The 26,761-nt window shown below is 43.8% G+C and overlaps 1 protein-coding gene across 2 annotated transcripts in view; it reads right to left on the bottom strand.

Annotated features, from left to right (window-relative positions):
• Positions 1-26,761, bottom strand: part of LOC126248731 (haloacid dehalogenase-like hydrolase domain-containing 5) — a 99,518-nt gene that overhangs the window by 55,994 nt on the left and 16,763 nt on the right. The window contains exon 3 of one of the 2 annotated variants that reach the window (XM_049950048.1): positions 14,872-15,069. The exons of the other annotated variant lie outside the window; for it this stretch is intronic. Coding sequence (XP_049806005.1) covers positions 14,872-15,069 — 198 coding nt within the window. The remainder of the gene's footprint in view (positions 1-14,871; positions 15,070-26,761) is intronic. 2 annotated transcript variants of the gene reach the window in all.

The following is a 26,761-nucleotide window of genomic DNA, read 5'->3' as shown; positions in this document are numbered from 1 at the left end:
AGGGATTGAAAAAGTGCTCTGTAGAGCTGCAGCAACGTGGAGCGATCTTCACCCCAGTTGGTGTCGATCAGACAGCGGAGGGCATTGAGGTGCTGCCAACACTTCCATTTAAGCTGACGAAAACGAGGGAGCCAAGTAAAACGAGCATCAAAAACCAGACCTAAGTATCGATATGTCTCCACTACAATGAGTGGATCGTCTTTAAGGTAAAGTGCTGGTTCCGGATAAATGCATGACACACGTCTTCATGGCGGAGAACTGAAACCCATGGGCTAGAGCCCATGACTGCGCCTTATGGACCGCTCCCTGTATGCGACGCTCAGCAACACCAGTACAGGAGCAGCAATACGAAATGCAGAAGTCGTCTGCATACAGAGAAGGCCCGACAGCTGCTGTGTTTGACTGTTGATGGCCACTAAAAATAGAGATATACTCACTACAGAGCCCTGTGGGACTCCATTCTTCTGGATATGGATGGAACTATGGGAGGCGCCAACTTGGACATGGAAAGTATGGAGTTACAGGAAATTTTGAATAAAAATCGGGAGCAGGCCTCAGAGACGCCACTCGTATAATGTGGCATGGATATGATGTCGCCAGGTCATGTTATACGCGTTTCATAAATCAAAAAATATGGCAACCAGTTGTTGGTGTCTGGAAAAGGCTGTTCAGATGGCAGACTCGAGGGACACAAGATTATCACTGGTAGAGCGACCCTGGTGGAAGCCACCCTGACATGGAGCCAGTAGGCCATGTGACTCCAGGACCCAACCCAACTGCCGACACACCGTACGTTCCAGCAGCTTACAAAGAACACTGGTGACGTTGATGGGCCAATAGCTATCCACATCAAGAGAGTTTTTACCGGGATTGAGCACCGGAATGATGGTGCTCTCCCATCATTGTGATGGAAAGACGACATCGCACCAGATCCGGTTGAAGATGACAAGGATATGTCGCTTGTAGTCAGATGAGAGATGTTTAATCATCTGGCTGTGGATGTGGCCAGGCCCAGGAGCTGTCTCAGGGCAATGTGCAAGGGCACTGAGGAGCTCTGAGTATGTAAATGGGGAGTTACAGGATTTACTGGAGTGTGTAGTGAATGAGAGGGCTTCCAGCGGCCGTTTGAGAGTGTGAAAGGCTGGGGGGGGGGGGGGGGGGGGTAATTCTCTGACGCAGAGGCTTGAGCAAAGTGCTCGGCAAAGTGCTCGGCAAAGTGCTCGGCAAAGTGCTCGGCAAAGTGCTCGGCAAAGTGCTCGGCAAAGTGCTCGGCAATCGCGTTTGCATTAGTAGATAACATACCATTTATGGTAACACCGGAATCACCTGTTGTGGTGTGGTACCCGAAAAGACGTTTGATCTTTGCCCAGACTTGGAAAGGTGACGTATGGCGCCCAATGGTCGAGACATATCTGTCCCAACACTCCTGCTTCCATCGTTTGATAAGTTGGTGAACGCGGCTACGGAGCCGTTTAAAGGCTATGAGGTGCTCCAGAGAAGGGTGTCGCCTATGCCACTGTAGAGCTCACCGACGTTCCTTAATTGCTTCAGCAACTTCTGGCGACCACCAAGGGACTGTCTTATACCAGGGGCACCCTAAAAAGCAAGGGACCGCATTTTCTGCTGCAGAAACAATTGTTGTGGTCACCTGCTCAAACATCACACTGATGTTACCGTGTGGGGGGGATTCAACGGTGGCAGCAGAGGTGAAAGTTTCCCAGTCCACCTTGTTTAAAGCCCATCTAGGCAGGCATCCGTGGGCCTGACACCAGGGCAGTGACAGGAAGATAGGGAAGTGGTCACTACCACACAGGTCGTCATGTACTCTACAGTGCATAGATGGAAGAAGTCCTGGGCTGCAAATTGATAAATCAAAGGCCGAATAACTACCATGAGCCACACTGAAATGTGTGGCAGCCCCAGTATTTACTGAGACAGTACAGGTTCGACATCGCTGCCTCGGCCGGTAAGCACGGTGTCACCCCACAAGGGGTTATGGGCCTTAAAAATCTCCCAAAAGTAGGATAGGTTTATGGTGTTGATCAATCAGCGCAACAAATACATTCAGGGGTACTGCACCATTTGGAGGAAGATATACATTGCAGACAATTATTTCCCGTGTTGTCCTTATTCTGACAGCCACAGCTTCAAGAAGGGTTTGAAGGGGCACAGTTTCATTACAGTCTGAGTTTAGGACATAAACGCAAACTCCACCTGACACTCGATTATAGTCGCTATGGTTCCTGTAATATTCCTTATAGCCGTGGAGGGCACGGGTCCACACTGCCGGGAACCAAGTTTCTTGGAGGAATATGCAGATAGCAGGTGTAAAGCTTAACAGTTGCCGTAGGTCAGCCAAGCGGTGGACAAAACTGCCTCAATTCCACTGGAGGACGATGTCATCCTCCCAGACTAAGAAGGCATGGAACATTCAGTGAGGCAGTTTACGCCTAAGAGTCACCTGCTGCCACCGACTTATTGCCTGAGCAGTCTATACCCATTGTGGCTGAAGTTCTGGCAAGATCTAGGTCCTCAGCGGACTCCAGAATCTCCACCCCATTCTCAGACACAGAGCTTGTACGGAGCAGTGGTGTGGGTGGCACCGTAATTTCCTTGGTCTTTGGGGTCTTCTTTTTGGATTTCTCTCGCTGTTCCTTGGGTTTCCCCTTGTCTGGGAGGAATTCACTGGCTCAGTCTCCGGGACTGAGGATGAGCGTGAAGCCCTACGACCAGCTGCTTTTGAGCTCTTCAGCCACTGGTGGGTGTCATCTTTCCCACTAACAGAAACCTGGGAAGGGAGTGACCCAAGGGACCCCTTCCTAGCGAGAGAAGACGACTTACGCTTCTCCATCTTAGAAGTGGGGATGAACATCTCCGATGGTTGGGGGGGAGGGGGGGGATGTTGCTCCCGAAGTAGGTGGTGCGGGAGCAACAGGGAGGGAAATGCCCCGCACCATCAAGGGAGCAGGTGTAGTCTTCAGGCTCTGAGAGGTGACAGGGGTTGGCAGAGCTGATGGTGACAGAACTGTTGTAGTGGCGGGGTAGGACGATGTCATACATACAGGATGCAGGTGTTCAGATTTTCTCTTAGGCTCAGTGTAGATCAGTTGGTCCAGGGTCTTGTACTCCATGATTTTCCTTTCTTTCTGGAGAATCCTGCAAACTGGTGAGCAACGCAAATGGTTCTCTCTCTGCAGTTGACACAGATAGGAAGTGGGGCACATGGAGTATTGGGATGTGATGGGCGTCCGCAATCTCAACATGTGACGCTGGAAGTACAGCGGGAAGACATATGGCTGAACTTCCAGCACTTAAAGCACTGCATTGGGGGAGGGATATAGGGTTTTACAACACAGCAGTAGACCATCACCTTGACCTTCTCGGGCAATGTATCACCCTCAAAGGCCAAGATGAAGGCACTGGTGGCAACCTGGTTATCCCTCGGACTCCGGTGGACATGCCGGACGAAATGCACACCTCGCCGCTCTAAATTGGCGTGCAGCTCATCATCAGACTTCAAAAGAAGGTCCATGCGAAATATGATACCCTGAATCATATTTAAGCTCTAATGGAGCGTGATGGTTACAGAAACATCCCCCAGCTTGTCACAAGTGAGTAATGTCTGTGACTGGGCAGAGGATGCTGTTTTGATCAAGACTGACCCAGATCTCGTTTTGGACAATCCCTCCACCTCCCCAAACTTGTCCTCTAAAATGCTCAAGAAAACTCTGAGGCTTCATTGTCATGAAATGATTCCCCATAAGCTCTCGAACATACAAGGTACCGGGGCGAATAAGATCCTCTGCCATCCTTAGCCTGGCGTTCCTCCCATTGTGTGGCCAGGGATGAAAATGATTTGGGGTTGTACTCCTGTGCATTGAATTGAGCTCATGAACACTTAGAGACTGCTGGTGTTTCACCACCAGCATGAGATGATGGACTACGCTTCACTGCATGTCATCTGCCCTGATGCCACCCACTCCGACGAGGGGCCCTCCCCACAGGTGCCACCCAGCCGCAGCAAAGTCCTCCTGGCAGGGTGGCCATTGCTGGAAGTCCCAATGCCCCAGGGTGATGGGCATCTACCCCTTGGCATACGTGGGGAGTTAACGGTGCAGGCATCAGCAGAGCGATCCCTGTGTAGTCAGGGGGCTACAACCAACAGGGTACATGGCAGCCCCACCACAACAGACTGGATACCGAGCTGGATATCAGGTACAAAAAAAGTCCATGGTCATTGTCGACGCAGAAAGCGACACTGCATAGTGCATCGTGGAAAACGCACCCAGGAAGGTGTCCTCACCCAAGAGATGGAGAATGAGCAGGACTGGAATGCGACGACGAGAAAGTGGACTAAAGATTTCAAAGCATGATGGACACGATGCCCCATGTAAGGCGCCCTTCACCAATTGGCTCACTCTTCGGGAAAAGTTTCAAAAATGGAGATCAAACCCTACGGGGGACCATCACATAAAGGCCGGAACGCGTGAAACTCCTTTTAGTCGCCTCTTACGACAGGCAGGAATACCTTGGGCCTATTCTTAACCCTGGACCCGCAGTGGGAATGGCAAGAGGTGGATACATGTAACACACCCATGAAAATTGTCAAACATGATCATTTTGGTGGTACAGGTGCTGGACGTTGTGAGGCATAATGTTGCATGGACATACTGAGCTCCAAATCCTTGAACAGGTACAGTCATTGGTCAGGGTTCAGTGTGTCTTTTCGGGAGTACATTCAACCCTGACTTCATTTTAATGGATGACGATGCATGACCACTCTGAACAGCGCAGGCGGAGGAGCTCTTCAAACAAGAGGATATTTGGCAAATGGACTAATTTGTCCATGCTGCTGACTTAAATCCCATTAATCATGTGTGGGATGCATTGGGGAGACGTGTTGCAGCACATCCACATGCACCAATGACCATCCAGCAGTAGTCAACTGCACTGGTGGATGATTAGAACACCTCACTACACCAACTCCTTACCAACCTTGTGGCCAGCATGGGAGCACATCGCAGAACATACATTGGACGTCTATGGTGACCACACTACCTATTAAGAACCATGTCCAGCCTTTTGTAATGTCCACGGAATTATCATGAATCACGGTGACTTCAGTCTAATTATTGTCTTTGAATGAAAGTGTCATTTCTATTCAACTCACTCCATATTTCTTTCAGTTCCCTTCAGCATTATACTGCAGCAGTTCATACACAGAAATGTATTGTCCAAATATCATAAAGCTGTGTTACTTGGCAGTGGAACATCACGCAAAAGTTAATTTCATCCTGAAGTGTAGCACACCAGTGTGTATCATGTTTAGATAGAAGCAAAAGATGTGCCACGATAGTTCAGAATGTTAGTGCCAGGTTTCAAATCCTAAGAGCTGGGGTTTGATTCCCAACCGGTCTCAAGATTTTTTTTTCCCATTTTCTGTCACTTACCACTTCTTTCAGTTATGGGAATGATTTGTTAATGTGAAAAATGTCAAGCTGAACAATGTTATGGAGGCCATTTTAAACTGAGTCAGTCAGTTGTAGATTACAAGGTGCGTACATATTAGAGCCAACACAGTAAAGCGCTACAATTTTCAAACCACCCCTGCAAGAAGAGGAGAGCAAAATTGATTTTGGGATTGATACCCTTGGATTTGAGGCATGAGAGCAGTTGTTGGTTCATCTTCCTTTCGAGCAGTTTACATATATCATTCAAGACAAAGATTGGTTATTAGTTGTCAAGAATACAGGAATCTTTTCCAGGTTTCAAGGCTGCAATAATTATACTTTGCTGCCACTGCAAGGGGAATTCCCTTTATCCCTGTATGTGTTAAACGATTACTAAAATGTGTATTTTACTGTCATTTCTGTAGTGTTTCTGCATTTGGTTTGGTTCTGGGTTGTGTTCTGATATACTGCCAGCACACTTTGAAGCTTCCATTCACAGTATGGAAAGTTATTATTGTGGCCAGGATTAGACAGAAGGTCACGAACCTCTCAGAGGAACCCACTGAGGCTGGAACAACTGGCCTGGGCCATCAACAGCGGATCATCAAGAGTGGACAGAAATACAAACAATGAGGAAATGGATAGGAAGTACAGTTTATAACAAGTACGAGGGTCACTCCAAAAGAAATGCACACTATTTTTTTTTTAAATCCATCTTTTATTCTATATGTTATGAAAGTTTTACAGTGTGTAGATACATCCTTTAGGAACAATATTTTCATTTCTCCACATAATTTCCATCCCTCTCAACTGCCTTATGCCATCTTGTAACCAGCGCCTGTATCCCCACACGGTAAAATTTTGGGCCAACCTGTTGGAGCCACTGTTTGGCAGCGTGCACGAGGGAGTCATCATCTTCAAACCTTGTTCCACGAAGAGAGTCTTTCAGTTTCCCAAAGAGATGATAGTCACATGAAGCCAGGTCAGGACTGTAAGGCGGGTGTTTCAGTGTTGTCCATCCGAGTTTTGTGATCGCTTCCATGGTTTTTTGACTGACATGTGGCCGTGCACTGTCATGCAACAGCAAAACATCCTGCTTTTGGCGATGTGGTCGAACACGACTCAGTCAAGCTTGAAGTTTCTTCAGTGTTGTCACATATGCATCAGAATTTATGGTGGTTCCACTTAGCATGATGTCCACAAGCAAGAGTCCTTCGGAATCGAAAAACACCGTAGCCATAACTTTCCCAGCAGAAGGTGTGGTTTTGAACTTTTTTTTTCTTGGGTGAATTTGCATGATGCCACTCCACTGATTGCCTCTTTGTCTCTGGTAAAAAATGATGGCGCCATGTTTCATCACCTGTCACAATTCTTCCAAGAAATTCATCTCCACCATTCTCGTACTGTTCCAAAAGTTCGCTGCAAACCGTTTTTCTTGTTTCTTTGTGAGCCAATGTCAACATCCTGGGAACCCACCTGGCACAAACCTTTTTTAACACCAACACTTTCAGTATTCTGCAAACAGTTCCTTCCCCTATCTCAACATAGTGTGACAATTCGTTCACTGTGATGCGTCTGTCAGCAGTCACCAATTTGTTAACTCTCTGCACATTATCTGGAGTGTGTGCAGTACGAGGCCTGCCGCTGTGAGGACAATCCTCGATATTGCCGTGTCCGCTTTCATCACGTAACCTGCTTGCCCACCGACTGACTGTACTGCAATCGACAGTAGCATCTCCATACACCTCTTTCAACCTCTTGTGGATGTTTCCCACTGTCTCATTTTCATGGCACAGGAATTCTATGACAGCACGTTGCTTCTGATGAACTTCAAGTGTAGCAGCCATCTTGAAGACATGCTGTGACGGCACCACACACGAACAGATTGAACTAAGTTTGAAAACAATCAGGAAGGGTGTATCTACACACTGTAAAACTTTCACACATGCAGAATGAAAACCGTATTTTTACAAAAATACGTGTGCATTTCTTTTGGAGTGATGCTTGTAAAATGAGCAATCAGGAGAGAGAAAATCTAACATGTAATGAAGCAGAAACCAAGAATGAATGGTGCATTATGATTGGTTGGTTGGTTGTTTCGGGGAAGGAGACCAGACAGTGAGGTCATCGGTCTCATCGGATTATGGAAGGACGGGGAAGGAAGTCGGCCGTGCCCTTTTGAAAGGAACCATCCCGGCATTTGCCTGGAGCGATTTAGGGAAATCACGGAAAACCTAAATCAGGATGGCCGGACGCGGGATTGAACCGTCGTCCTCCCGAATGTGAGTCCAGTGTCGTGCATTATGACAAGCAAGATAATAGTGAGCCAAATACATCAATGAACTTGATGTCGCTGCATGGCTGAAGCTCCAGAGTGGCCACGAACACTGTTGGCCTGGCGAATTGATGTGTGGCACAGCAGGCCAACTACTAGAGCACTCACGGATGTAACAGCACCACCTAGCAATAAAGGTCCAGTTCCTTGCTCTCCAAACTCGCCAAGCAGGAATACTGGATACCTCATCCATGAAATGGGCTTGTATGGACTGGAGGACCTGGAGGTGTCAGGTATTATACTACGACATCATGATATCTGTGTTGCTGGCTGTGTTTAAGGAGGTTGCATGTAGACCTCCACCTCCACGCCTGTTTCCAATGAAATTGCTGGTGGATTTCTGGGGCACAAATGAAATCTATGTGGTTTTGGGGGGATGGAAATGGGGGGCTTTCTCGGTGATGGTGGACCAATGGCAAAGGTGCAGTTGGTAGATGTCAACAGAATTGGTTGGTATTATGGTGCTCCAAACCCTAAAGGGTGTCAACTGACATAGCACACCCAGAGTGCCAAGTCTGGGGTTCCCAGGGCTGTGGGGCCAGCAGGAAGAGCACGAGTAGGAGAAGGAGCATGTGTGGTTATCTCCCATGGATGAGCTCCACCGAATTAGTCTTGGGTGCATGTGGTCCTGCATATGCTCACGAACATCTTGAGTGCTGCTGTTGTGATGGTGGTTCCCAATGCTTTCAACATTTGCTCCTTTAACATTTGCATCATATGCTCAGTTTCACTATTGGAGGATGGGTGAAATTATAACTAAAAAGGTTTTCTATGCCGTTTGATGTGCAGAACTGTTTGAAAGCCAATGCCATGAGCTGAGGCCCACTGTCTGATACTATGGTTTGGAGAAGTGCTTCAATGGTAAAATCTGGACTAGAGTGTTAACGAGTATCTTCCACTGTGATGGATGCCATGTTGACCGCATATGGGTCTTTAGACTAAGCGTCCATGACTATTAGCCATATAATCAGCCCTGAAAGTCAAAATGAATGCATTCCCAAAGGCAACAGAGGAGGGCCAAGGGGTGAAAGATTTGGGTGGTGCTGCCTGATGCCAGTGCAAGCTGGTTAGCTGCACACCATGGCTTCCACATCCTTGTTTAAACCTGACCAGTAGGCATATCATCTCACTTGCACTTTCATCCCTGACATTCTCCAGTGCCCATGATGGAGCAGGATGACATCAGCCTCAATGTCTATCTGACTGATAGTGATATATGAGGCATCAGGTCTCGAGCTCTTGATTGGTGTTCTGTGAAATGTAAGTTAGCCAACCATGGTGCACCTAGGAGATGGCGTGTTGAAAGATTGGGTTGAGGCGCGTGTCTGCAGTGATTTGTGCAGCTATTATGGGAAACTATTCCAAGAAATATCTCCATTTCACCTCTATGTCGAAACGTGAGATTTTCTTCTGGTTGAAGGCCTGCAGGAAAGCACGTTAGAGCATCCCCATATGCATGTTGTTCTGTTGGTTTGTACTTTGTGGTATAACTATGACAGCTGAGGAGAAGCCCATTCAAGAAGACACAAGCACAAACGAAATAGCACACCCAGCAGTTTGTGGGCCATAATTTAAATGAACTTATTTACAAGCGGGTAAACATGGAACTTCTTAATGGCAAATACAATCACTAATACCTCCTTTTCTATCTGCAAGCAGCTCTTTTGAGTGAGGTGCCAGTGTCTTTGACACACAGGTGATAGGTTGCTCAGTACAGTCATCGTTCATATGTGCCAGCACTGCACCAACGCCATATGGAGAGGCATCTGTGGCCAGAACAGTGGACATGATGGTGAAAATAGCATAAGGCTGGGTGCCATGTGCATCATATGCTTCAACTGTGTGAAAGCGTGCTCACATGCAGCTACCTGTACTGAACACCTTTCTTCCCCAGCTGGTTTGGTGGATGCATGATACAGGCTGCTTGCAGGAGGGACTCTAAACACTAATTCAGCTTTCCCAAAAAAGCTTGCAGCTGCTGCAAGTTTCGGGGGCAGGCACAAAGTTGATAGCTTTGAAGATGCGATCAGTGGGCTGGATCCCTTCTTTGTTTACGAATGCCTGATGTATTCCATTTTCTTCCAGAAAAACTAGCACTTGTCTCAGTGGCACTTTAGCCCTGCATCATGTGATGTAATAAATAGTATACAAAGGTTTTGCAGATGGCCCTGACACACAGTGCCCATGAAAATTAAGTTGTCAAGATAGTTTGTGCAAGCAGGTATGGACATGGTTAACTGTTCCAGGTATCCCACAATGCAAGCACTTGCATTTATATAAACCAAAGTGAGTGTTGATGACCACAATATACTTTGCGACTCACCATCCAGCAGCATTTGCAAATACAATGGCAAAGTCAATCTTAGAAATATATTCTCCTCTCATTGATAGAGAATCCAGACAGCAAAGGAACCAAAAATGTTTCCAACAGAATGAAAAGGACTGAATTGTCACCAATGTACAGGAAAGTAGCGCTAATTCTGGGGATGCTAGACGAGCATTTGTTTGGAGTATTACCGAGGAAATGGTAGCCACTGTGCCCACCTGGAAACACACCTTTATTCACAATTATGAGTTTTATAAATAACTTGTTAGCCAAAGGACCGTCCAGGAGAACTATCACCTAAGTTCAGACATTGTTATTTGATGCAAGCTGGACACAGGGTCTGATTGCCCTGACAGTTTATGGTAGACTGTTCAGAGATCTCCATCTTTTCTACACCAGGTGCAGTGCACCCAGCAATACAGATTATCCGCACACAGGTGAGCTTTGAAGCATTCTAGGCTTGACAGAAGATCCCACTGCACATGTTGATGGGGTATGAGCCGCTGTTCAGAGGCCACAGACACATCTGAAATTAATGAATCGTGATGCTAACACCATGTAAATGATTTTAAAAGTATTTCACGTACCAGGGGCACAATGAGGTGTCTAGATCATTGCCACTTGAGGTAGAGCCCCGAGGCACCCATCTGCTGCTTCCACAACTTTGAAAGAATGTGCAGTTGTCAAAATATCTTCAAATGATATGTTGTCTAGCTTGAGGGATGATGAGCACTTCTGGACTGGGAGCCAAATGGACCACTGTGTCTCTAATTAAAGAATATGCATGTGAGGTTTTGCATGATGGCTTTGCACAAGTGAAATCACAACGATAACTTAACCCTCATAAATCTGTCTCCCAGGAGCAATACGACTGACCAAGTTGCTTGTGGTGTTGATGAAATTCGAGTCACGATGTGACCACAAGGAATAGTTGCAAACAATAATGCCTTGAATGTAAGGGTAACTGTATTCATGAGATGAGCCAATTTCTTAAGTAAGAAACAGTCTCCAGAGAAGCCCAAGATAGGAAAAAGCAACCACTGGGTTCCAACCAATGTAAATACTTGTCCCAATCCTCTTTGCTATCATTAAAGGTAGAAAAACAGGTGGGTGGCTCTCCACCTGGGAAGTGACTTCTGACTGTGTTGGGTGGGTACCCTGTACCTGCAGTTAATCCTACAAAACCCAAATTTCTTCATGGAGCAACTCATTTTATTGTTATTGTTGCTGTTGTTGTTTCGTTTTTGATGTTGTTGTTGAACCTGCTGTTGCAATTTTGCTGCAGTAACAGCTTTTGCTGTTCCAAAAGTTTTACAAGCCTTGAGTCCATGGTACTTAGCTAACCTTTTACCTCATTGTCTATTATTGTGACTGGGATTTGACAGAAGATCATAAATGACTAAACAGAAGCTGCTGATGTGGGCTGACTGGTCAGGGACTGTCGCCACTGGATTACCAAGTATGGACGGAAACACAAAGAATCAGGAAGCAATCAAATGGATACAGAACAACAGGAAAACAAATCCAAAGAGTAATCTGGACAGAGAAAAACCTAATATGTAGCAAAGTGGAAACTGAGAAACAATGGTACTTCATGACAAGCAAAACAATAGCAAGGTGAAAACACAACTGAACCTGATGCTGCCATGCAAAGGAACACCTACAGCCTGACCACAAGAAGAAGAACAAATTTTGAGGGGGGGTAGGGGGTGGGGGGGGGGGCTGCGGAGAAGGAAGCTCCAACCAACCAACTCCCAGCATATAGGCTCATAGGCTGCTGTTGGTGAGCGATAGTGTTGGTGAACAAGCCACACTTACGTCAAGCACTTTCGGCACTAAACTTGCACTCAAATGCCAATTTATGCTGCACAAAGCAATGGCAGGGCCATGTAATGTTTGCTGTACCAGCTTTTAATTGATATGTATTGCATGTCTACAAAAGTAAAAACTAAAACAGGGGCATAACAAAAGCTTACAGGTTTCATGAAATCAAAATTGATAGTTTCACGTTGAATAATGGTGCTTGTCGCTACTTATCTCATGTCAGTTCTCACAGACAATTCAAAACTAAAAAGAGTCAGCAGTAAAACATATTGTGACAATAATTGTAGTTGTTATTGTGGCTTTAGTCATGTAGCGGATCATAGGAAATTCTGTTTTGTGTATCACTCGAAAAATGGTAGCCCTTAAGGGTAAACGATTGCTGGGTGTGATTACACCTGGAACCTAGCGTAAACAACTGCATCTGTGGTTTCAAAGAGTCTCCTTGTAAGGGAAACAATACCACGAATTCCTGCAATCACTAACTGAGACATTACACACAAACAAAATTGCCACTTTAAAGTAATTTACACAAAGAGGAAGGGGAAGAAACCCTGATAACTGGTACAATAAAATGTACCCTCTACCATGAACTTCAGTGGATTGCAGAGTACAGGTGTGGATGTAAATGAAGAAATGAGAGTATTGAAAAAGAGTTCAGGGATAAGGAAGCAAAAACAGTGGAGGATTCCAGTGCAGCAGGTGGGAAGTTGTCAGACAACAGGCAGCAAAAATTACAATCCAAATAGTTGGTTGTAGCTGCCTCGACCGAAGAGGAACAGTCTCCAGGTAACACAAATGAACTTACTTCATTTTTTCCCATAGAAAATAAAATTACATAAAATAAAAAAATAAGACATCCCATAACAGTCAGGACAGCAAATAAGCCTGCTGGAGACTCTTGAATTCAAGTGACTGCATTGGTATGAGCATTTGATCAGGACAGCTGCCAATAGGGTTTGCTTTGACTAACGTGCCTCTGGGAATGGATCATGACGAAGATCTCATGATAGCTGGGAGAAGAAGGTTCTCATGCACCTCAAAATCAAAGAGCCCACTAGCATCAAATATATGAGTTACAATTTTGAAAAGACAAGTAAAGTTCAAGGAGGCTTAGCTACAATGGCATCCAGCTTGCAGGTGTGAAAAAATAAATGATGGTGGTGATTTTATTGTCACCTAGCACAACAACAAAATCTTTCTTATTAGATATTCAACTATAAATTTCATGCATTACACTAGGTCAGTTGGATTCGGACAGGGAAACAAATTGGTTTCAAGTGATCTATGGATATGTCACAAACCTTAAATCGTCACGAGAAAGAACACACAGGTGCAATGTTAAACTTACTATTTTAATTTTAGAACACTGTTGTGCCTTGAATTTCACAACTTAACAGGCAGTACATAATAATGCTCGTATAATGCATTGTGCATTGGGGAAACTGTTAATTTATTGCTTTACCAGGCTGGGTTGACATATTCTTATGGTGTCTGTGGTATTTACTTTATTTCTATTTAATCATCCAGGGATCATCTTATAATGATATAGAAATTATCATCATAATACAATGAAAATAAATAGCTCAAAAATATACTCCATCAGTTCAAAAAGTTTTTAGACTGCAAAAATAAAGAAGAGAAAAGTTAACACAGTGGTTTTAATGCTTCAGGTGTTCTACCCCCCCCCCCCCCCAAAAAAAAAAAAAAAAACAATGCACAGAATGTTCATACAACCTTATGAAACTGTCACAAAAGTCTTTCTTTGGGATGTTGTTCAACTCGTGTGTCGAATTGGCTTGAATGTCGGTTACGTCATCTGACCCTTCATGTGAATTTCTGCACTTTGTTGTTTTGTGGCAGGTTAGTATTGATAAAACCAAATCTCATCACCTGTGATGATTTTTTTGCAGAAAAGAATTGTTTGCATTGTACATTTCAATCGAGTCTTGGCAGGCATCCACAGATGATGTTTTTGTTCGAGAGCTAAGATGGGCATGGCAAACTTTGCACACACTTTTCTCCACTTCAAAACATTCTGAGAATGTCTAGGCCACTTGATTTAGAGATGTTGCTCTATGGAGATTTATGACAACAACGCTGACACTACAGCCACATGTCCACTACTTAACACTGCCTGCTCACAACAGACTAGCTGAACATACATTTGTTGTTTACAGTTTTAAATTCAAGCTGCCATCATAGTTATTGCACTGATGTTGTTTATACCACAGAAAAAAAAAATCAGTTCTGAACTTTTTGAGCAGATGGTGTACATATACAAAGAACATTTAAGCATGCTTTTAGGGGTGGCTGGACAGAGCAAAATGTATCTTTCCGAACATGAGGTCAATGTCTTTACAACTCCACTGCCTCATTTGGCTGCTCTCTATTGTAAAATGTTCTTTGATATACACACAATTTGCTCCAGGTAACTCATAACAGAAACAGTTTTGCTCTTCATCACTGCATGTATGAAGAACACCTGCTGGTGACCCCTAAACCATAAACATGCTGCTATGGTAATACAAAACATCTACCTATAATGTAAGTTAGGAATCTAGAAAACTTATATCAACTCTAGCAACTTGTTGCCAACAGTGAAGAGAGATTCAGTGGTATAAGGATTTGAGGTGTAGTAGGAAAAATGCCTAACAAGACCACAAGTTCAAGTGATAAGATAAAAAAAAACTGCTCTTCACATGCAGCATAGAAAGTCAAAATGCAATGAGAAACAATATCTTGTTCAATATACTATCTTAAGTTTTGAAAAAATTATAAAACAAAGCACTACACTGTATCTCACGGTGAAACAAAATTACCACTGTTTCATGCAAAACAGAGCACAAAAATATAAAATTATGCCTGTGAACTAGTTTTAACAACCAACATCACTATCATATTTTGAAAAAAACATTAAATAATACATTCAATCTCACCTTTCTCCTTTCTAAATCCACAACATCCAAAAGTGGATACGTTGTGCGAACTTCGTCAATTGACACAAAATTAGAAAATCCTAAATTCAGGGCTATGTCACTAATAGGGCCTTGACCAGACAGTAACACCCTTTTATTATGGAATTCAGTGAATAATTTAAGAGGAGAGTGGGACATCACAACCTGGCTTTCAGACACCTGCAACAAATGTAAATGGAGGTTTAATATGTTAAAAGAAAATTATTGAGCAATGAAACAGTTAACTTCATTGTATACTATCTCCCACATTTTAATAAATAATGGAAGGAGCACAGGAAAGAACTGACTGTATAGTTAGTGCATTACATTATCAATAAGCACATAAATAAGAGAATTCTGATAAGCTTCCACACAAATAATTCCCCAGAACTAACAGAATACACATACACTTGCCATGGCTACATTGTACTGGCTGGAATGTTAATAATAATCATTTACATATTTTATTACCACTGACTAATACAAAACAGGATCACAATAAAATGACAGTTATCCCATAGCTTTGCAAACTGTCTTGTACAAGGGTGATTATAATTAAAGTTAAACTTTCAAAATGCTGTAGGAGTAACACCACTGGTCAGAACGACGTCAAATTGCAACGGAATATTATTGGAGAAGAGGAAAAAAGTATGGAAGGAGAAAAAAATAGTGTGAAATTTGATCACTAGATGGTGCTGTATTTGTCAGAATATGTAAATGAAAACACCTGTCATGTGCACGACCCATTGATGGTGATATAAACATGCAGGATACACAGCATTTCTTCGTTTCGCGTCTGCGGCTTTCACCATGACTGTCTCAATGCAGAACCATGCTCTGCTTGTAAAGCTGTATTACAAGAATGATGACTGTGCAGCACACGTTGTCCTGCAAAAGTTCTGGACACTGAAGAGTTTGAAAAAAGGTGTTGGTCCGATGACTGCCATTGGTCTGGAGAAAATTATTCAGAAATTTGAAAAGATGGGTACTTTTGGTGTGCAACCTGGTAGAGGGAGGAAACAAACTGATTCAATGTCAGTGGAAGCAGTGGCCACAGCAATGCAGGAGAAGACGACAGGTGGTGTGCAAATGTGTAGTGCACGGAGAATAGCTAGAACAGTGGGCATACACGTGAGCACATGCGTAAAAGCCTACGAAACATCCTTCTTTGCTAGCCATTCAAAATTACCCATGTGCACGAATTGCTTCCTCTTGAACTGCCAGCAAGAGAGACCTCTGCTCTTGCTCACATGGAAGTGGACAATGACGCCATGGAAGATTTTGTGGACAGACAAAGCCCACTTCCATCTGACAGGAAATGTCAATCCATAGAATTGTAGCATATGGGCAATGGAAAATCCACACGCAAATCAACCAATACCACTTCATCCTGAAAATGTCACTGTGTGATGCAGGTTTATGGCATCACTTATCGCAGGGCCATATTTTTTCGAAGAGACAGGTGCTTCTGGTACTGTTACATGAACCATCACTGGTAAGCACTATGGGTGTCATTTGCGCAACCACGTCATTCCAGCTGTCCCACAGCATGGATGTGATCATTTTTATGCAAGATGGCGCACCTCCACACATTCCAAATCCAGTTAAGCAGCTGCTGAAGTGCCATTTCGGAAATGCTAGAATTATCAGTCACCATTTCCCTACAGCCTGGCTGTCCCAATCAGCTGATCTTAACCTGGGTGACTTATGGCTGTGGGGCTATCTGCAAGATGTTGTGTTCAGCGTTCTGATTGCAAACTTCACTGCATTTAAGGCACACTTTGCGCAACACTTTCTGAACATGACACCAAAACGCTTCAATCAGTTATGGAACATGCTGTTTCTCAATTTCAACTTGCTGAAGAAAATGGGGGACAGCATATTGAACATATTTTGCACTAGTCACATGGAAATGAATAATCTGATTTGATTTTGATTGAGCTTTTTATGTGGTTTTTGGCCTCAGGACAATTAAAAACTGATGTGAGTGATGCTTTTTATGCGGTTTTTGTCCTCAGGACAATTAAAAACAGATTTTTCCCATCTGATGTGATATGACCTTGCTGTGGTGGATGGGCTTACGTAACTTAACAGTATCACACCTGTACACTCATACACACTGAGTACTACAGTTTGTTTAACATCAAATGTTCACCTTCGGCATTGTTGTATATTATTATGCTTACAGTGCCATCTATTGCTACATTTTGTAACTATTTATTTTTCTTCTGTCATACCTTTTCCCCATTCTCCGATAATATTCTGTTGCAATCAGTACTGTTATTTCTACAGCGGTTTGAAAGTTTAACTTTAATTATAATCACCCTGTACATTAAAAAAAATCTACCTTTCTCTCACACTCACTATTACTGTGCCTTCTCTTCACCATCCCAATGTATGCACCAAGATAAAAGAGAATCTCTCAAGTATAAAGCAAGTACTCACAAAAAATTGCCAACTGCACAGTTGAATATGCTGGCCAATTTTTGAACTTTTAACACAGGATAATGAAACAAATATGGCTGAATCTGTTCCTTTAACCAAACATTTGAAGTGTGATTTATTAGTTTCATAACTGTGAAATAATGCTCTACGAATTCTTCAACAGAATTTTAACACTTCTGTGCCATTAGGTTATTGAACAGTCTTTTCAGTAAAACAATTTAATACACATATCTCTTATTATAAACTTTTAGCCCCATTTACGGTGAAAGTTTCTCCTTATAAAGAGCATGGAAATCTTGGAGGAAATCAAAATTTTGTGTGTTCAAGGTTTAAATAATTGGAAAAGGAACAGTCTTTGTTGGGCAACACATATAAATATATTAGCAGTAAATTTTCAGAATGGTCGGAATAAAGTTCCTGAATTTACTGCCCTCCAGGAAGCATGTGGCGCACAAATTATTCTCGGGACTGAGACCTGGATGAACCCCGAGATAGGAAGATCTGAAATATTTAGTGAGGGTTGGAACGTGTATCGGAATGACAGATTAGACACCGTAGGAGGTGGTGTCTTCATTGCAGTTGACAAAAATATTGTGTCTACTGAGGTCGAAGTAGAGTGTGATTATGAAGTTATCTGGACACGTTTAACAGGACTAGGGGAAATAAAGTTAATTTGGGGTGTTATTACCGGCCACCAGGTCCCACCGTGACAGTTCTAGAATCATTCAAAGGGAGTCTACATTCTGTATCGCAGAAGTACCTGGATCATCCTATATTAGTCGGAGGCGACTTCAACCTAACTAGTATAGACTAGGATGTCTATGGATTCATTACAGGTGGTACAGACAAGCCGTCGTGTGAATTACTTTTGAACACATTATCCGAAAACTGTCTTGAGCAGCTAAATTGACAGCCAACGTGTAATGGAAATATTTTAGATCTGGTAGCCACGAACAGACCAGACCTCATCGATGGTGTTAGTGTTGAGACAAGGATTAGTGATCGTGATGTTGTCATTACGACTATGGTTACGAAAGTTAAAAAGTTGGTCAAGACGGCTAGGAGAGTATTCTTACTAGAAAGAGCAGATGAGCAGTTGTTAGCATCCCACTTAGTAAATGAATCAACTTCATTTAGTTACGGTATGATGGACGTGGAAGAATTATGGGCAAATTTTAAACAGATCGTAAATCACGCATTGGACAAGTATGTGCCGAAAAAGTGGGTTACGGACGGAAAAGACCCACCGTGGTTTAACAGCGCAATTCGGAGAATGCTCAGGAAGCAAAGGCAGTTGCACTCGCGGTGCAAGAAAGATCGGGAGAATGAGGACAGGCAAAAGCTAGTAGAGATTCGTGCTGCTGTAAAAAGAGTGATGCACGAAGCATACAACCACAACCACCGTCATACTTTAGCAAAAGATCTTACTGAAAACCCAAGGAAATTCTGGTCTTACGTAAAATCAGTAATTGGGTCGAAGGCTTCCATCCAGTCACTCACTGATCAGTCTGGCCTGGCAACGGAAGACAGCAAAAAGAAAGCTGAAATTTTAAATTTAGCATTTGAGAAATCTTTCACACAGGAGGATCGTACAAACATACCGCCGTTTGAGTCTCGTACAGATTCCTGTATGGAGGACATAGTGATAGACATCCATGGGGTTGGGAAGCAGCTGAATGGGTTGAAAATAAATAAATCGCCAGGTCCTGATGGGTTTCCAATTCGGTTTTACAAAGAGTACTCTACTGCATTGGCTCCTTACTTAGCTTTCATTTATCGCAAATCACTTGCCGGTCCCGAGCGACTGGAAAAAAGCGCAGGTGACGCCTGTATTTAAGAAGGGTAGAAGGACGGATCCTCAAAATTACAGACCAATATCCTTAACATCGGTTTGTTGCAGGATTCTCAAACATATTCTCAGTTCGAATATAATGAATTTCCTTGATATAGAGAATTTGCTGTCCATGCATCAGCATGGCTTTAGAAAGCATCGCTCCTGCGAAACGCAACTTGCCCTTTTTTCACATGATATCTTGCGAACCATGGATGAAGGGTATCAGACGAATGCCATATTCCTTGACTTCCGGAAAGCGTTTGATTCTGTGCCCCACTGCAGACTCCTAACTAAGGTACAAGCATATGGGATTGGTTCCCAAGTATGTGAGTGGCATGAAGACTTCTTAAGTAATAGAACCCAGTACGTTGTCCTCGATGGTGAGTGTTCATCGGAGATGAGGGTATCATCTGGAGTGCCCCAGGGAAGTGTGGTAGGTCCGCTGTTGTTTTCTATCTACATAAATGATCTTTTGGATATGGTGGATAGCAATGTGCGGCTGTTTGCTGATGATGCTGTGGTGTACGGGAAGGTGTCGTCGTCGAGTGACTGTAGGAGGATACAAGATGACTTGGACAGGATTTGTGATTGGTGTAAAGAATGGCAGCTAACTCTAAATACAGATAAATGTAAATTAATGCAGATGAATAGGAAAAAGAATCCTGTAATGTTTGAATACTCCATTAGTAGTGTAGTGCTTGACACAGTCACACCGATTAAATATTTGGGCATAACATTGCAGAGCGATATGAAGTGGGACAAGCATGTAATGGCAGTTGTGGAGTTGTGGGGAAGGCAGATAGTAGTCTTTGGTTCATTGGCAGAATTTTGGGAAGATGTGGTTCATCTGTAAAGGAGACCGCTTATAAAACTCTAATATGACCTATCCTTCAGTACTGCTTGAGCGTTTGGGATCCATATCAAGTCGGATTGAGGGAGGACATAGAAGCAATTCAGAGGCAGGCTGCTAGATTTGTTATTGGTAGGTTTGATCATCACGCGAGTGTTACGGAAATGCTTCAGGATCTTGGGTGGGGGTCTCTAGAGGAAAGGAGGCGTTCTCTTCGTGAATCGCTACTGAAGAAATTTAGAGAACCAGCATTTGAGGCTGACTGCAGTACAATTTTACTGCCGCCAACTTACATTTCGCGGAAAGACCACAAAGATAAGATGAGCGAGATTACGGCTCGTACAGAGGCATATAGGCAGTCATTTTTCCCTCGTTCTGTTTGGGAGTGGAACAGGGGGAGAAGGTGCTAGTTGTGGTACGAGGTACCCTCCGCCACGCACCGTATGGTGGATTGCGGAGTATGTATGTAGATGTAGATATAAAATATGTGCAATATCAGTAGCTTTGTGATGTCAGTTTAATTTCCTCAGGACATTATGAAACACACATAACCAACTCTAAATAATGGTGCTAGCTATGATTGAGGTATACAAATGAGTGGCACCATCTATAGTTGCATGGCAAATGGTAAGCTATGTAATTAATGGTCTAGTAGACTGAGTGTACTTTCCAGTTTAAATTTATTCTAAGAGTTAGGCCTAAAAACTTCACACTGTTTATTCCCTCATCACATGATTATTGCATGTTATTGAAATGTCATTCGCATTTAATGATTTAGTTCTAACAGGCTTTGTGACAATCTGTTCCACAATGATTTCAACAACAGAGCAGATAACATATGACAAACCAGAGCAACCAACATAAAGTACAGGAAGCATTTCTTTTCAATGCTCACATACATCATGACTTTTTTTTTCAGAACTAATTTTCTTTAGCATAAATCCATAACGACCAAATGCTGTGTTCTAATTTTTTCTAGAGGAAAAAAAGAAACGTCAGTCCATAAGATTTATGGAAATTTCTTCATCACTGACAAATCCCTGTTATGAGTATTACCATAATGACAAAGACCGATAGTGTCCATCATTTTTCATTGCACAGTGATGTTTAGAATGGAAGTCTCTATGCCCTTAAACTGCCACTCACTCGTGCAAACTCTCTCTTTTAAGCTAATTCATACCTATTCCTCTCGACTCTTGCCAAAACTAGCAGTTTCATAAAATTATTTGTAGAACACTTACTTCCAATGTTTTAGTCAGTCACCAGTCTCTGAGTGTTGACAAAGGAGAATATTAATCCTACAAAAATCTGTATATACAATATATATATATATTGACATTATGAATAAACGCGAATTCTGCCAGATTTTCGCGTCATTCTCGCATGATATTTCAACAGCGTAGCTCGCTGTCTTCTTCAGGTGCTACCCGAGAATGGTCCTTAGGCGGATCGAATCAAGTATTTATGCCTGTAAGTTGCTGGGTGCTCCCTAGGTGGTCCGCGCTGCATCAGGTGTTCCCTCCGTGGTCCGTGCCCGCCAGACATGGTTCCCATGGTCCTCTCTGGTCGCTGGTGTTCCCATTGCCTTCCGCACCCGGCTCGGCCGCTCTCTCGGGTCGCAGTCATCATCTGTAGTGTCTGCTGCTCTGTATCCTGGCTGTTTCCTTGGTCTCCACTTCTAATTCTTGCTGGGAGCTTCGTAACTGTTCTGCGCTGCATTGAGTGTTCCGTTTGCAGTCTGCACCCACCAGGCCCGGCTCCCATGGCCCCTCTGGTCGCTGGTGTTCAAAAGCCATCCGTGCCCAGTGCAGCCACCCTCTGGGGTCGTGGTCGTCATCTGAGGTCTGTCAAAACTGGTTTGTAATGACTAGTGTTCTGTCTCATTGTTGTTTCCTCGGTTTCCACTTCTGTCTCTTGCTGGGCGCTCCGTAATCGGTCCTTGTCGCATTGAGTGTTTCGTTTCTGGTTCACACCCACCAGGTGCCCTTCCCATGGTTCCCTCTGATTGTTGGTGTTCCGACTGACGTCCATGCCCAACTTGCATGTCCTCTAGGGTCATGGTCGTCATCTTAGGAGTGTCAGGACAAATTTGTAGTGTCTGGTGCTCTGCCTCATGGCTGTTTTCTTGGTTCCCACTCCTGTTTCTTGTGAAATCTCTATGTGTTTTGCGTTGAGTTTTCAGAAGTTCAGGCCATGCTGAGCTGGTATACAGTGTCACGGTTGATGAGATTCTCCATGATCTTGATCCTGATGACTCTCTTCTGACACTGTCCCAATATCTAGGGGTCTTGAGTGACAATCTTGGTGTCATTGTAGTTCCTCAAGTACACACAGTTCACGTTTAAGCTTGCCATGAAACAAAAAATATAATCTAGTAGTGTGACGACAGATAACTCCGCCATAGATATGGAATGGAATAGCTCAATAGATAAAGTCTCTACTTTTTCTGTGGAGGCTATCATCACACCCTGTTGGATCGTGACTGTCACCTGTTAGTACACAGCCTCTCTCTATCAGTGATTACAGTACAGGACACTCTGCACTGCATTTAGGATCTGACTGGATTCGTATTTGGTGACTCACTGAGTTAAAAACCACTTTTTTCAAAACTGTTATTGTGTCTCTCATTTCTGATTTCTGCCTTTAGAGCCCATGCATCGCTACAGTACACAACACTGACACCAAGGCTGGTCCTTTGTTTGCCTATTTTTTGGACATTGTGCCTTGCTAAAAAGCAACATTATGACATTGAAGATAGCGTGTATTTCTTGCAGATTCTTCAACAAACACTGTGCTTGCCCACCACACTGAATTTATATCGACTTTCTTGTGTTTCAGAACACTCATACCTGCAACTTGCTGTTTTCATTTTCTATCTGCAGAGACTGAGATTTTGGCCATTCTTGTCTGCGACTTCTAATCGAGACCTTCTTTACAGCTCAAATAAACATATTGTTTCAGTAGAGTGTTTATTATGTGTTGAATGATGGCCAATGTACCATTGGAAATGTCTGTAAGTCAAGCTATTCAGCTGCAGGCCCAGCAATCCACAACTCATAACAGGAATTACACAACTACTGCAATTCCAAACCAATTTACAGGCACCACTTGCAGCATCCCAAGCAGTGCCACAACAAGCACCACTTGTCTATGCACCGCAGTTCCAGACATTCGATGCACAGCAGGAAGACACGTTTGTCTACCATGCTCAGCTTCATGCGCGCTACACTGCACATCACATTTACAGTATGGACAGAACACCACATATATTTGGCAAAAGTAGGTGTCACAGTTTACAGGTTGGCATGTAAAGTTTTTTTCAGCATCCACCTCAAAAGTGGTGACTTCACTGCTGTATTAAGACAAAGACTTTGATGAACAAGTGAATGTGGTGGCTGCTTGTTACAAGTTTTTCAGATTGAGTAGACCACCACAGCAAACTTACAAACATTGGGTAGTTGATTTACAAGGCCTGGCCAGGCCTTCTGCTGCCGAGCAGTGTGTCAGCAGTGCGCAAGCAGCAGCATTACTGCATTTACTAGGCAGTCGTGTATTTTAATAACCATTTAAATTTTGTGTCAAATTGTTAGTGCTCTCTATAGATTAGTTCAGACATTCTTTGCACAACAGTATTTAGCATGGATGGGGACTGTGACTGCTGTGTTCAGACGTGAGCTGAGTTGGCATCCCTTCGCTCCCAGTTCCAGGCACTGTTGGCTTCGGTCACACAGCTTTAGGCTGTTGCCAATGGGCGTCACCGTGGGGGTCCAGACGGGGGTTTGTCGGGGACGGCCAGCTCGTCCCACGCACCCCCCGATCGGACTATGGCTGTGGCTGTCCGGGATACTGCACACATTGAGGCTGACCCCTCACCTGTGGTAGAGTGGGAGGTCATCTCGAGGTGTGGCAGGGGGCGAAAAACATTCTGGAGGGCTGAAAGGAAGGCCTCTCCAGTTTGTCTGACAAACCGGTTTCAGGCTCTGTCTCTGGCTGATGCTGATCTTTGGCCGGATATGGCTGCTTGTCCTGTTCCAGAGGTTACCCCCTCAGTCTGCAAGATCCGGGCGGTTGCAGAGGTTGGGCTTACTGGTAGTTGGGAGCTCCAATGTCAGGCGCATAATCGGGCCCCTTAGGGATATGGCTGCAAGGGAGGGGAAGAAAACCAATGTGCACTCCGTGTGCATACCGGGGGGAGTCATTCCAGATGTGGAAAGGGTCCTTCCGGATGCCATGAAGGGTACAGGGTGCACCCATCTGCAGGTGGTCGCTCATGTCGGCACCAATGATGTGTGTCGCTATGGATCGGAGGAAATCCTCTCTGGCTTCCGACGGCTATCTGATTTGGCGAAGACTGCCAGTCTCACTAGCAGGATGAAAACAGAGCTCACCATCTGCAGCATCGTCAACAGGACTGACTGTCGACCTTTGGCACAGAGCCGCGTGGAGGGTCTGAATCAGAGGCTGAGACGGTTCTGCGACCATGTGGGCTGCAGATTCCTCGACTTGCGCCACAGGGTGGTGGGGTTTCGGGTTCCGCTGGATAGGTCAGGAGTCCACTACACACAGCAGGCAGCAACACGGGTAGCAGGGGTTGTGTGGCATGGCCTCAGGCAAGTACAGAAAAGGCAACAGCATCAAAGGGTGCGGGGCAAAGTCAGGACATGCGGGGACCAAGCAGCAATCAGTATTGTAATTGTAAACTGTCGAAGCTGCATTGGTAAAGTACTGGAACTTCAAGCGCTCATAGAAAGCACCGAAGCTGAAATCGTTATAGGTATGGAAAGCTGGTTGAAGCCAGAGATAAATTTTGCCAAAATTTTTACAAAGGCACAGACGGTGTTTAGAAAGGACAGAGTGCATGCAACCAGTAGTGGCGTGTTTGTCGCTGTTAGTAGTAGTTTATCCTGGACTGAAATAGAAGTGGATAGTTCCTGTGAATTATTATGGGTGGAGGTTATACTCAACAACCGAGCTAGGTTAATAATTGGCTCCTTTTACCAACCTCCCAACTCAGCAGCATTAGTGGCAGAACAACTGAGAGAAAATCTGGAATACATTTCACATAAATTTCCTCAGCATGTTATAGTCTTAGGTGGAGATTTCAATTTACCAGATATAGACTGGGACACTCAGATGTTTAGGACGGGTAGTAGGGATAGAGCATTGAGTGACATTATACTGAGTGCACTATCCGAAAATTACCTCGAGCAATTAAACAGAGAACCGTCTCGTGGAGATAACATCTTGGACCTACTTATAACAAACAGACCCAAACTTTTCGACTCTGTAAGCGCAGAACAGGGAATCAGCAATCATAAGGCCATTGCAGCATCCCTGAATATGGAAGTAAATAGGAATATAAAAAAAGGGAAGAAGGTTTATCTGTTTAGCAAGAGTAATAGGAGGCAGACTTCAGACTATCTAACAGATCAAAACAAAAATTTCTGTTCTGACACTGACAATGTTGAGTGTTTATGGAAAAAGGTCAAGGCAATCGTAGAACGTATTTTAGACGGGTATGTGCCGTGTAAAACTGTGAGGGACAAGAAAAACCCACCGTGGTTAAACAACAAAGTTATGAAACTACTGCAAAAGCAAAGAGAGCTTCACTGCAAATTTAAACACAGCCAAAACCTCCCAGACAAACAGAAGCTAAACAATGTCAAAGTCAGTGTAAGGAGGGCTATGCGTGAAGCGTTCAGTGAATTCGAAAGTAAAATTCTATGTACCGACTTGACAGAAAATCCTAGGAAGTTCTGGTCTTACGTTAAATCAGTAAGTGGATCGAAACAGCATATCAAGACACTCTGGGATGATGATGGCATTGAAACAGAGGATGACACGAGTAAAGATGAAATACTAATGCCTTTTTCCAAAACTGTTTCACAGAGGAAGACCGCACTGCAGATCCTTCTCTAAATCCTCACATGAACGAAAAAATGGCTGACATCAAAATAAGTGTCCAAGGAATAGAAAAGCAACTGAAATCACTCATCAGAGGAAAGTCCACGGAACCTGATGGGATACCAATTCAACTCTACACAGAGTACGCGAAAGAACTTGCCCCCCCTTCTAACAGCCATGTACGACAAGTCTCCAGAGGAACGGAAGGTTGCAAATGATTGGAAAAGAGCACAGGTAGTTCCAGTTTTCAAGAAGGGTCGTCGAGCAGATGCGTAAAACTATAGGCCTATATCTCTGACATCGACCTGTTGTAGAATTTTAGAACATTTTTTTTGTTCGCATATCATGTCATTTCTGGAAACCCAGAATCTACTCTGAAGGAATCAACATGGATTCCGGAAACAGTGATCGTATGAGACCCAACTCGCTTTATTTGTTCATGAGATCCAAAAAATATTAGATACAGGCTCCCAAGTAGATGCCATTTTCCTTGACTTCCGGAAGGCATTCAATACAGTTCCGCACTATCGCCTGATAAACAAAGTAAGAGCCTACGGAATATCAGACCAGCTGTGTGGCGGGATTGAAGAGTTTTTAGCAAACAGAACACAGCAATGGAGAGATGTCTACAGATGTTAAAGTAACCTATAGTGTGCCACAAGGGAGTTTTATGGGACCGTTGCTGTTCACAATATACATAAATGACCTAGTAGATAGTGTCGGAAGTTCCATGCGGCTTTTCGCAGATGATGCTGTAGTATACAGAGAAGTTGCAGCATTAGAAAATTGCAGTGAAATGCAGGGAGTGGCAACTGACCCTTAACATAGACAAATGTAAT

This window comes from Schistocerca nitens, chromosome 3 (genome assembly GCF_023898315.1).
Source record: "Schistocerca nitens isolate TAMUIC-IGC-003100 chromosome 3, iqSchNite1.1, whole genome shotgun sequence".
In the NCBI taxonomy this organism is placed as follows: Eukaryota; Metazoa; Arthropoda; class Insecta; order Orthoptera; family Acrididae; genus Schistocerca; species Schistocerca nitens.
The sequence above is the reverse complement of the archived record's forward strand: the minus strand, read 5'-3'. Positions and strand labels throughout refer to the sequence as shown.